At 56.8% G+C, this 12,607-nt stretch overlaps 1 protein-coding gene across 3 annotated transcripts in view; it reads right to left on the bottom strand.

Moving 5' to 3' along the window:
* Nucleotides 1-2,288: 2,288 nt before the first annotated feature.
* ZDHHC3 (zDHHC palmitoyltransferase 3) overlaps nucleotides 2,289-12,607 on the bottom strand; it is a 55,813-nt gene continuing 45,494 nt past the window's right edge. For 2 of the 3 annotated variants that reach the window (XM_028126871.1, XM_028126870.1), the window contains one exon: nucleotides 2,289-4,364. In XM_028126871.1, the coding sequence (XP_027982672.1) occupies nucleotides 4,107-4,364 (258 nt within the window). In that variant the 3' untranslated portion in view covers nucleotides 2,289-4,106. Of the gene's footprint in view, nucleotides 4,365-10,891; nucleotides 12,509-12,607 lie in introns of those variants that run through there. The other variant, XM_028086961.1, reaches the window with a different exon arrangement.

Raw genomic sequence — 12,607 nt, 5'->3', positions numbered from 1 at the left:
GGCCACTCTCAACTAATTTCAAAACAGAAGATGCCCCAACAGGCATCAACATGTCATCTGCAAAACAACCCCAAAGGGAGGTAGGTGCTGTAATGATCACCACTTCACAGAGGAGGAAACTGAGGCAGACAGGTGGGCATCTGTCCCAGGCCACATGTGGGTACGTGCACTGGCCCTTCTGGGCACCCTGCCTGTCCAGACAGGCCGTGGCCCCCATGTGTTCTGCAATGCTCTGGGGGGCGGGGGGGCTTTGGGGGTGTGTGGACAGGCTGAGCTGGGCGGCCAACACCTCGTTCCCCTGGGGGTGGCACGGATGCCCACCCCCCAAATGTGTGTCAGACAAACGTTCAGGACAAGCGTGGCGTGCTCGCCCGGAATTGGGTCATGGAGCTCCCAGAGGGACATGGCCTGTGCCTGTGGACGGGGAAAGGCCCCCCAGTCACTGCTCGCCCCACCTGGCATCGTTCCTGTGCCCGAGAGCATGGGGCACCCAGCATGCAGCGAGACCGTCTGTGATTCAGAGCATGACATCAGAAGAACCTCCGAATGGACATCCAGCTGCGTGAGATGGACGAGACCAGAGAATCTGTCTGGCAGGACCCGGCCCCTGCCCCACCTCTCTCTCCCAGGAATTTTCTAGCAGAAGCCCAGTCTCCAGACCTTCCTTGGCCCTAAGGCTCCACTTTGGGGATTCTCCAACCTTTCAGAGGCTGATCCAAGTTGTAGGCAGGTGTCCACTGCTCCTGACTTTCAGTATTTTTCAAAATGTGGCCCCGGGTCCTCTGCCCCCGAATCAGAATTTACTCTGCGTGAAAATGCAGAGTCCTAGGCTGGCGCCCTGGCCCCTAGGGGCATCTGCATTTCGGTAAGGGCCACGTGCCTCCCTGTGCAGGGAGGGAACCGCTGGGGATGGGGCTTTCGGCCGGTTTGTGAATTTGCTGGATCTTCAGGTCCATGTCCTCCACTCCAGCCCTCTTACTGCCAAGCAAGCACCGTGTACCCCAGCACCCCTCCGTCCTCCCCACCCACTACTCCCCAGGAATGAAGCTGCCTTTGGGGCCCTGGGGGCCTCCACCCCAGGGCACAGAAGGATATCAGCCAAGGGGATTTTGACTTGGACCAGCCCAGGAGAAGGAGCGTTTTAAACAAGGGTGCCCCTTCCTGGCCTTTGGCGTAATGAAGACACCCCAAGGGGCACCTCCCTTGAAGCCTCCCGCCTTGCCCACCACCTCATCTCACCAGCACTGGTGGCCCCCACGGGCACAAGGCCAGGGGCCTGTACAGGAACCCACCCCGAGACCCCCTAGGCCTGGAGATGGGCTCTGGCAGGGGACAGAGGCTGCCGCAGGGTAAAGGCTGGTCCAGCTCAGGAGGGACGGCTTCCCATGCTCAGCAGTCCTGGGCAGGTGTAGGGGAGGAGACCCCACGGCCAGCAGCTCCCCACTCCCTTGAGCAGGGGTCTGTTCCGGGGGGGGTGGGGGGAGGTCATCTTCCTGGGAGGAGGCGCCTCCTCGTGCCAACTGAGAGCCCTGCTTTGTGAACCGAAGCTCTTCCTTCTTGTTCTGTCCTCCAGAGACTTGCTCAAATGATCAATACGCTTTTAATTAAATTCCAGCTGCTTCAAGAGGACTGTGTGGTCCCCTGGGTCATTTTTTTTTTTTTCTTCGAACAAGCTTCTTCCAGTATCTTGTGCTGGGGATCACGTGGGCCCTTGGGGAGCCATCTGATCCTCTGAACTTCCCAGGTCAAGGCCTCTCTTGAGGGGTAGGGCTTCTTTATTGGGCCCTACTCAGGACGCTGGGGCTGGGGGGGGGCCTTCTCAAAGGCTGTAGACCCAGTGGATCCCCTCTGGCAGAGGCCTGTGTTGAATGGGAGTTATTTTGGGAGTAATGTGCATGACATTCAGGGGCAGTGGCCTGGCTTCTGAAGTCAAAACCCCTCAGTGCTGGGCACTCTTGCTCCCAGTGCCCACCTCCCTGGCATACAGTAGGTGTTCAATAAATGCTCATTGCATGAAAGGTGAGTTTTCCTTCTGCTGGAAATACCACCACCACCCCCCGCCCCCGGGAGATGACCCAGAGAGGTTTGGTGAGTGACTATCCACCCGCAGCTCCTGCCTGTGTGTGAGGCTCACTTGTCTCCTACGCGGGAAATGGAGAAAAGAGACTTTCGTAGAGGTGTCCTCGAGGTGACTAGGAGGAAGGACACTGCTGCCCAGGGGCCCGGCCTGGGATCTCCTGCTGAAGAGAGGAGATTCCAGCCACCGAGGTCAAGCAAAGAGCTTTTTATTCAGAGCACGAGGCGGGGGTTTGCGCCCAGGCTCCCTCCCTGTGGCCCTGGGCGTTTTGACAACAGCTCCGATCCTGTCAGTTTGAGGCAAGCACGGTGTTAGGCTCTCGACAGCCGCCGCGGAGGGAAGGCCACCACGTCGGTGGTGACAGGAGGACAGTGAGGACAGGAAGCTCGGGGTTGGAGGGGTCAGCACCCGCGTGGCCCCGCCTGGGCCCCCCGAACGGGGTCTGACCGCAGGTCACAGGCCTCCCGAAGCCGCCGGGCACTCAGAGCTGGCTTGGGGGGCTGCCGGAGCCTCAGCACCCCTGTGACCACGGGCCTGACATTGCCAGCGGTGACCGGGGGACCCCCTTCCCATAGTCTAACGGCTGCCTCCTCCGGGGCTCCAGGGGGGGCATTGCTTTTCTCTGCGGCGTGGAGTATTTGGTATACAGTCGGCCGTGCCGGTGGCCCGGGGGCTGCCTCCCGGGTTAGGACAGCAAAGATCAGTTCTCGGTGATCGGAACGGCTCTCCCAGAGCGGCTGGAGGCCTCGCCTGCCCAGACTGCGAGGGAACAGCCTTCAGAGCCGACCAGGGCTCGGGCCATCGTCATGAATAAATACTAAAGCTGATACGGATCAGGAAGATAGGCCTGCGGCCTGGTGGCTCTAGAGCCCTGCCACGCTCGTGGGATGTCCTCCCAGGGCTCTGCACCGGGACTAGGGCGGGCGGCTCTGGGAACACCGGCCCCTCTGAGTAGGTAACGCTGGGGTTCAATCAGGCTCATCCTGGTAGAGTGTGGGCTGTGTGTGTGTGTGTGTCTGTCTGTCCGTCTGTCTTCCTGGTTCATCGGTCTGCAGTCCCTGGCCACCACCCATCTTCCCAGACAAAATGGTCCCTATCTCGTGAGAAGTGGCTTAAAACACAGGCCGGACAGATTTCTGGGCAGTTCATGCCCGTGTGCGACTCTGTCCAGAGGGCAAGTGAATTAAGCTTTCCGGGGGAGGCCAGAGGGTCCCCATCTACACAGGTCCTCTCGCCGACCCCACCTCTGGACGGCTCCAAGCTGTCCACCTCAGCGACGATTCTAGTGTCTGTGCAACGGAATGGGGACTGAGTTTTGGAGCCGCTGTTGTGACACAGTTACCGTCCTGACCTGGGCACGGCCCGCACGTATGTGTGTGTCTAGCCCGGTATGGGGTCCTCCTCACACCAAGCCTGAGCTGGCGCAGGTCGCTGTGGCAGCCATGCCCTTCTGGTTTAGACAAGCTCGGGGTGGGGTGGGGGGGCCTCTCTGGGGAACAGCCGGGATCCTGCAACCTTTCGGGGCTGGTCTGTCCTGATGTCAGCATCCCACCCCAGGTCCCCAAGGCCAGCCCTGCTCTGTCCTTCCGTCCTCACATCATGGCCATCGTTCTCCAAAGCCAGGAGCCAGGGCCCAACCTTCCCAAGAGAAGACAGACATCCCAAGAAAAGCCAAAGGCAAGTTCTTTTCTGCCCCGATCAGAGCTTCCTTTGCTGGCGAGGCTGTGCCAGGTGCGGGGACGCCCCGTCTCGGAAGGACACCCAATCCCGCTCTGGGCAGACTCTTCTTGGATGGCCTCTGAGAGTCTCTCATCCCCCTGTCACCCTCTGGTCCCGCCCCCCAAAACCTGGCCCAACCTGGGGAGAGGAGGAGGGGGTACAGGGGGATGGCAGTGGCCGTGAGCGGCCCGCGGGGAGCGGCAGGGGGGCAGGGGTGCGGGGCGGCGCGTCACAGCCACGCCGGGGCCACGACGCCTGCATCCAGGTCGCCAGTAGCTTTGCAGTGTGTGGCTCTCCCCCCACGGCGGCTTCACTCATCTGTCACCTCCACAGAGGCCTCGTCCTTCCTCTCCTCCGACTGCTCCTCCGTGGTCTCCGTGTTGTCCGTGTCGGACAGCGAGGCCGCCTGCCGCACCCAGTCCCTGTCCCGGAGAGGCTTTGGGTCGCACGGTCCGGAGAAGGGGTTGAGCCAGTTCGGGGAGAAGTCCCCACCAAAGGTCTCTTTCACCGACCTCCAGCTGCCCCTGCGCTCCCTGGGCTGGTGCTTTCGTTTGAGGCGCTCGATGCCCTGGAGGGTCAACGGGATACAGACGGTCAGCGGGGGGTGAGGGGGGCGGCCGGGACACGGCCCACCCGGGGCCAGGTCAGTGGGGCACGAGCGGGGTGGGGGGGGCAGTGGGGAGCGGCACAGCAAGCAGGGGCCGGGGTCCCCCCAGCCTCGCTAGGTCAGGCCAGGCTGCCGAGGCGCCCAGGGCCGAGGAGTAACATGGCACTGGCCCTGAGAGCACTAAGAAGATGAGTCCTCCCTGGGGATTCTGGGCCCCGCCCCGCCCCCCCCAGCAGGTGCAGCCGACTCAGCATGAAGAAGGGGTGCGGGCAGTAAGGGGAGAGCGCGGGGCACGAACACGGGGGCCGAGGAAGCAGACTGTGTGCATGCGGCGGGCAGCCGGGGGGCGTACAGGCTCGCTGTGGGGAGGCCCGGCTCGGGCGGCAGGCGCGCCCTGCGACTGCTCCCAAGCTGCCCACTCACCTGCCGCGGGGCATCGGTCGGCTGCGACTCAGCTGCCAGGCCCCAGAAAGAGGGTGTGGGGGTTGGGGAGGGGAGAAGCCCGTAGGAGTTAAAGGTGCAGCCAGGTCAGCTCTCCAGGCCACAGCACCCTCCACAAAGGCTTTCAGCCCCACCGGGGCCTCTGCCTTCTCCGCCTCTTCCAGAAGCCAAGGGAAATTGCTGGGGTTTGCCAGGCACGGGCACTGCTCATTCACACGACTCATTCCACCTCAGAACGACCTCTGAGGACCTCATTCTGGGTTCTCTTCTTTGCCACACAAGAGACTCACATAACTGGTATGATCCCTTCTGTTATGCAGAAAGAGAAACTGAGGCACACACACAGACTGAGACCTGCCCCATCCTCTGGGCCAGTTCTTCTCCAGAACTCTCTCTTCCCACTCCATCTCAGAGATTAAAGTTTCTCGGCTCTTGAAAAAAATTGTCGTTTAAAGAATCTGATCTCAAGGTATCTCCTTGGAAGATACTAATGACAAAGGGCAAACCAGGGAGGGAACTTTGCAGGTATCACCTTAACCGGATCAAAGGTAACATCGCCTCCGTGACTTTCTTGCCCCAAACGCATAATCTTGATTTAATTGCGAGAAAACATTAGACGCAAATCGAAGGATATTCTACCGGATACCTAGCCTCTAATCTTCAAAAGGGTCAAAGTCTGATGAAAATGCTTTGGAACCAGACAGAAGTGATGGTTGTGCGGCATTATGAGTATACTCAATGCCAATGAAGTGCCACACACTAAAGCGGTTGGCTTTATGTTATGTGAATTTCATCTCAGTTTTTTTAAAAAGGGGGGTCAAGTTCATGAAAGACAGACAGGAGCGTCGCGGATTGGAGCAGACCACACACACATGACAAGCGATGCAATGGGACAGACAAGGGTCTCAGTGGGGGCACCTGGAGAAATCCGAATGAAGCATGTAGATCCGTTAAGGGTCTCAATCGATACCGTTCCCGGTTTTTGTATTTGTATTGTGGTTATATAAAATGGCTCCCTTTGGAAAGACTGAGGGAAAGATGTACAGGAGCTCTTTGAGCTGTTTTTGCCACTTTCTTGTAAGCCGGAAATTACGTCCCCACAATAAAAGGTTAAAAAAATAATCGGAGACACAAAGATGTGAGCAACAGAATCTTGAACACTGAGTAACAATGTGACAAGCTGGAAACACTCGAAATGCCCATAAAGATGGCTAAGTCTGCGATTCGACAAAGTGAAACACGACACAGCCATGAAACAATGGTGTTGATACAGTTCTGCGTCACATTGGAAAATCCCGTCCACTGGTGACAAGAAAAGAAAGCCAGGTTAGTTGCACCTGATGTCATGGGACCTGTGTTACCTTTGGGGATGATGGGGTCTGAGGTGGTTCGTATCTATTTCTGTGGACTTCCCACATGTTGCAAGCTTTCACCAGCGAGCGGGTGTTACTGTCATAATCAGAAGAGAAGAGCTGTTTCAGAAAATGGACCTTGCTGGCAACTCTTCTGAGGGAGCCTCGCGTAGGTCAAGAGCCTGGGATGCTGTGCTGCTCATGGACCGGCCCCTCGCCAGGCCTCCCTACTTAGCAGAAGCTGCAGGGGCCACCTGAGGGGTCTTGCTTTGGGGGATGCTGTGTTCCCTTCCCGGGCAATCCTTTGCAGCCTGTCAAGAGAGGCATTTGAAACACGATTTCAGGGAAGCTGGGACATCAGGAGGCAGGGCAGGCGACAGAGGGGACATCCAGAAATGGCAGATAGACTGTATCCACACTGACTCAAAGCCATGACTGTGGGATCCTCACAACCACCCTGACAGGAGGTGGGTGTTGGTACTGACACTTGGCAGAGGGGAAAACAGAGGGTCTGAGTGGCCAAAACTTGTCCTGTTGGTCGTCGGAACCGGGGCGAGAACCAGTGTCTTCCTTTTGCCCAAGGCGTTTTCAATCCTCCTACAAATTCTTACTCTACCTGTGCTGACCACCAAGGCAGAGGAAAAAGCCAGAGAGGGAGAGGAAGCATAAGAGCCCACAGGATGACTGTGTTTCGTGGCAAGCACTCTGGGATGACACTCAACCTCTTCACCAAGCTCGTAAGAACATTCCAGATCAGAGCCCAGCCCATCCACCAGATGAAGTTCCTGAGCAGGTAAGTGGACAAACATCCAGGTCAACTCTGAGTCGGGACAGAAGAAAATATTCCAAACGCATCTGAGGCCTAAGAGAGGTCTGAAAGAGCCAGGGGTCAGGAGGAGCCAGCGGGGTTTCTTTCTCCTGGTAGGACTCAAGTTTGACTTTTGTGTGGATTTACAGGCGTGCTGAAGGGAAAGTTCTTCAGCTGGAGGTCTGCAGACGCAGCAGTATACCCACTTCAGGCCCAGGAGAACAAGAATGGTTGATTCCTGGGTAGGGGGCAGCGGCCGGAGCCAACATCTCTTGTAGGGAGGGTGTGGCTGGGGGCTTCGGGGGCCCCCTCTGCCAGGATGACACATGAGCTGTAAGCTGCGGGACCCAACAGAGTCCCCAGGATGAACGGACCAGGCCTAAGGCTCCTGAGGGAGGCAGAGACCCAAGCACAGGCTTTGTAAGGACTCAGCTGAGACCCACGGAGCCAGAGCTCACTGTACGCCCCCCTCACCGTCATCAGACGGAGAAAGTTGGCAACGCTGCTGCCCGCGCCACGTCCCTCCTCCTTCGATGGCCAGAGATCACTGTCTCTTCATCTGTAGTTTCACGTCCTTCTTCAACCCACAACTTGGACAATACTTTTCTGGGCAACCCGGCACCGCCCCCCCCCACCCCCGAGTTTCACGAAACGATACTTAGTCCACAACTGTAACCCATTTTTATTTATTTATTTTTTAAAAAGGCCGCTGCACACCAACAAACTGGTCTCACAGATCATGAACCTTGTGACCGTGGTTTGAAGAGCAGAGGTCTAGCAGCGCTAGCGTTTACTGAAGCCACACCGGGTGCCGGACGCCATCCTCACAGTTCCGGTCACGACTCTCATTCAGTCCTCACCTTGACCTTGTGATTTACATGGCCTCCCTGGTTTGACAGGGGAGATCACGGAGGCTTAAAGCAGATCACAGAGGCTTAAGTCAGCGACGGTCCAAAGTCACACTCGAAGGATGTCGCTGAGCAGGGCCTTGAACCAGAGACTGGGTGGGGCCAGGGGCTAAATGCCCGGTCACCAAGCTATGTAAGCTCAGCAGCAGAGAGATTCGGGGCATCCTTACGTCCACAGATCAGGACATGTGCTTCCCCCAGGGACTTCTGCAAACACTCCTCCTTGGCTCCCGTGTGCGCGGGTGGACCCCTGGGGGCGACTCCGATTTGCTAGGGTCCTCACGGCAGTCCTGCCACCGAGGACTTGTTTCCTGGGGGAGAGGGTGGGGGGATGAAGTCTCCACTTGGGGACGGCAGACTGGCCAGCAACTGGTTTCCGTGTCACTGTGAAGGCTTTATGTCCACTGAACCCCTCGGTGCAGAACCCAGGTGGACAGATGAAATGTGCAGGACTGCCGGCCAGACTAACAGTTTCGCTCCCCGTCAAACCAACAGGCTTTTCTTGTTTGCTCAGAATCATTTGCTGGAGAGGCTGTGGGTGGTAAGGGGGAGACGGTCTCCCGGTCAGCCCACCCCACCCAGCACCGCACGGGACCGTATCGTTGGCAGGCATCAGGGACCGACCACCTCCGGGGGACCCCTGCACGCCCCACAGGGACTCTCGGACTTGAGCGCGTGTCAGTCTCTTGGAGGGCCGTTCGATCCAGACTGCTGGATTTCCGGTCCGGTAGGTCTGGGGCGGGGCCTGAGAACGGGCATTTCTAACAAGTGCCTAGGTGATGCTGACGCTGCTGGTCTGGGGACCACACTCGGAAACACACGGCCTCCGGGCCCCACCAGCAAGAAGATCCTTGGGAGGGATTCTAGCAAGATCTTCCTCTTTTCCCATTTCTTTGGTATTTAAGGGCCCCTTCTATGTTGAGACCCCTGGCTCAGGTGGGTGGCTCACCCTTGGGGCTATTGCACTTACAAGCCCTGAGAAGAGAGGAACTTAAGGCCCATTAGCCTGGCTGGGGGAGCCCAACGCGGCCTCCGGAAGCCTCCGGTTTCTGGGTGATGCCCACCTCCCACAGCTGGTTCAGAAACAGTTCTTAGTCCCCCTCAGCCAACAGATCCCTGCAGCAGGAAGGTGGCTCGTAACTTTCTCGGCAGCCGAGCCTGAATGAGAAAGAACTGGTCATTCCAGGTGTCTCGCTTTGGTTCTTCTGAGATGAAGTATTCCACGGAAGAAACGGTGTGACACACGCATCGCTCCCCAAACTGACTTTGTGGGCACGAGGTCACCAAGCCCGGGCCCAGAGGCGGAGATCGGCCTGGATGGAGGCCTATGCATGTTCAGCTCAGTTGCTAGGAGCACACGCCTGAGGTCGCCAGGCGGGAAGGAGTCACCTAATCCAGCTCGCCACGTCACCTTCCTCTTTGTCTTTCCCTGCCACGCTCCAGGGCCCAGGCCCTGAAAGACCACGGCTGCCATGGGCTCAATGCCCAGCGCGCACCACCCAGCACTGTCGGAGCGCCTGTGCCGGAGCCAAAAGCCGGGGCCGCCTTTGTGTGGAGACATGTCCTCTGTCCTCAGCTGTCTGGGAAGACTGCGGGGATGCTCAGGGATGCCCGTTTCTTCCTGTGGGGATGCCAGGTTGCGGGCCGATCACTCCACAGCCCCATCCCTAGTCACTGAGCTCCCGGCAAAACGTCTCCCGCTTTGATGAAAGCGAGCGAGAAAAACCACAGGGAACCCGGGGTTTTCCTCTCTTCCGAGGGCAGCATTTCCCTCTGGCTGAAAGGCTCGTAGAAGCCCTCCCTGTCCCTCGTACAGGATGTGGAAAGCAGCCTTGTTCTCTGGGAAGGATATGCACAGGACGCTCAGATTTAAAGGATGAATTTCTAGGTTTAGGACTCTAAAAAAATAAAATCAGTATGTTTTCAGCACTATCTACTGCACTTCTCAGACATTCCATGGGAAAAAGAACCAACCTGGGTCACTTTAAAAAAAAAAAGTGCCTTGGGCGCCTGGGTGGCTCAGTCGTAAAGCGTCTGCCTTCGGCTCAGGTCATGATCCCAGGGTCCTGGGATCGAGCCCCCGCATCGGGCTCCCTGCTCCGCGGGAAGCCTGCTTCTCCCTCTCCCACTCCCCCTGCTTGTGTTCCCTCTCTCGCTGTCTCTCTGGCAAGTAAATAAATAAAATCTTTTAAAAAAATTAAAAAAAATTTTTAAAAAGTGCCTTGAAGATGGAGTCTTTGGAGGGCATCCCAATACGCAAAAACATTCCCCGGGGAAGGAGGACCAGATGCAGCGCCGCCTCCCAAGGGAGTGGCGGGAGCGGGCCAGAGCCCTCAAGACCGCTCTAAGTCACAGCCACACTTCTTCACACACCTCAGTAACCGTTAAAAAGGAAAAAAAAAAAGGGAGCCCATGGGAAACAAATGCTATAAACTAGATTTAAACACTAGATTAAAAACAAACAAACAAACAAAAAACAAACCCGCTTCAGACCTCAGCCTTGACTTAGGGCATCAAGAGCACAGCAGAGGCAAGCCGGGGTCCACTGCCTTGGGGATGGCCGTGGAGTTCTCTGGTGACACGGGAGGGATGAGGAGGAGCTCCTCAAAGTGCTGGAACGGCCTGTGGAGGTTTCCAGCGCCTTCCTCTGGCTCGACGCTGCTTTCTGCTGGGTGCGCAGAGGGAAACGGTCTCTCCCCCGTGCCGGGCGCTCCAGCAAACTCTGCAGATGGGAAGGTGTAACCTGGGATTCAGGCGGCAGAAGCCAAACGAGAGGCCGGGGGTGGTGGGCAGGCTCGGTCAAGGGCGGTTGGCCAACGTATCCTTAGAAACAGCACAGCGGACATCTCGTGCAAGCGGAGGAGCAGAAATAAATATCCTTTAAGAGCCATGGAACAGAGGCCCTACCGTAGCCAGCACGCCTGGCCCGGACGATCGGCTCTCCCTGAAGGCAGCAGGGAGAGAGCACGGCTCAATGAGAACAGGTTTTGGAAAAATTTTATTGCATTTTGTTTCCATGTGGAAGCACGGACAGAATTGAAAAGACGCAGCATGTTCCACTTAACTGTTCATGGAAAAATCACATGGCTCGATGAGCTTCCTCCCTAACCTGGATTGGGTTTCATAAACCTTATCCCCCACCCCACCCCAAGCACAAGCTAAAAAAGGTTTGTGGTGATCACTTATAAAAAACCAAATCCACATGTACGAATTCACAGATGGTCAGTCCTCTGATTTCTGTGACTTCTGCATTGGCTGGGCCCTCCCTGTCCCTCGGCCTCCTCATGTCCCCACTCTCTTCCGGCCTTCCTCTTGGAAGGGGGATTTCACAGGGGAAGTGCCTCCGGGGGGCAAGGCCGGTTCCCGGGAGCGGGGTGGCCATCCACCAGCTTGCAGAAGTCTGGGGGCCATAATGCCGACCTTGCCGGGACGCCGGCCTCCCAGGTTAAGATACAGATAAGACATGGCTACGTGCACATGTAGGTGTCTAAAACATCAGAAAGGGAACCTGCTTTAGAGATTTACAAAATGGGGTGGAGGGGGTTGACGCGCTGGGGGATGTGGCTGTGTCACTCAGCATTAGCGCCGCTAACCGGCCACCTTGCAGGGAGGGCGACAGGGAGGGGTGCTAAGAGTAAGCAGCCGTGACAAAGGCAACCTGAAATCACATGATCTGTTTTCTCCTTTTGACTGTGTAAGGCATTTAGAGCTGGAAAAACTTCGCTCCTTCACACTCTTCCAAATAATCAGCAGGAATATAACTGGTGATTCGGAATACAAATAAGACCCCTTTGATCCCACCTCCCCCAAAGTCACTCAACACACCCAAGCCCATTGAGTACAAGGAGGCAAACCGTGTCCACACTGGGGGATGAGGCCGCGGAGCCAAGGGCCCTTCTTAGGGCTCCGGCCCTGATCCTGCCCCTCGCGGCCACACGAGGTAAGCATCCGTCTTCGGTGACGTTTTAAGTCCCACGGGGGCGCCTGCCACGGCCTCCCGGGCAGCAGGAGGTCACGGCCCCCTGCCTCTCCTACGTACCCCCCACCAGGCATCCAGGCCAGTCCGTCCACGCGCCAGCCAGCTGCTCCCACAGTTAGTAGAGGCGGGCATGGCCCGGAGACAGCACCCTCCACATTAGTCAGGCCAGACAGACAGCAGAGAGGAAACCAGAGGCCAGAGAAGTGATTTTTAAAAAAGGAAAAAAAGAAGAGCAGCTTCGGTCACCAAAAAAATAGAAAGGATGATCTCTTAAAAATAAAACATGGGGACTTTTTTTTTTTTCTCTGCAATGCTCAGCCATTTTACTTGAGACGTTAAAAAAAAAAGTTTTAGAGTAGTTGGTTTGCTTTTTTTTCTCGGTTTAAACATTCATGAGAACGGATGGGACGGTAGTGCTGTGCTGTGTGTGTCTGGGCGGCAATGCTGGTCAGGGTCCTTCAGACCACATACTGGTACGGGTCTGCCTTCCCTTGGTCTGGCGTGGCAAAGGGGCTGGCCCAGCCTAGAGAGAAGGGGTGGCCAAAAACGGCTTTCATGTTCATCCACTTTGTTTTTTTAGCCCATCTTCTCTCTTCCTTTTTCAATTGTTCTATTCCCTGAAAACAAGAACAATCATACTTTCAGTCAAGCACTCTATTGCTGTGGTTTTGGGGGAGGGATGTCCATTAGCTTGAGATGAATGGAGTCAATGCTTC

This window comes from Eumetopias jubatus, unplaced genomic scaffold, assembly GCF_037043125.1.
Source record: "Eumetopias jubatus isolate StellerSeaLion01/CBP00866 unplaced genomic scaffold, mEumJub1_p1.0 scaffold_1, whole genome shotgun sequence".
Lineage (NCBI taxonomy): Eukaryota > Metazoa > Chordata > Mammalia > Carnivora > Otariidae > Eumetopias > Eumetopias jubatus.
Note: the sequence above shows the minus strand (reverse complement) of the source record. Positions and strands in the feature narration are given on the sequence as shown.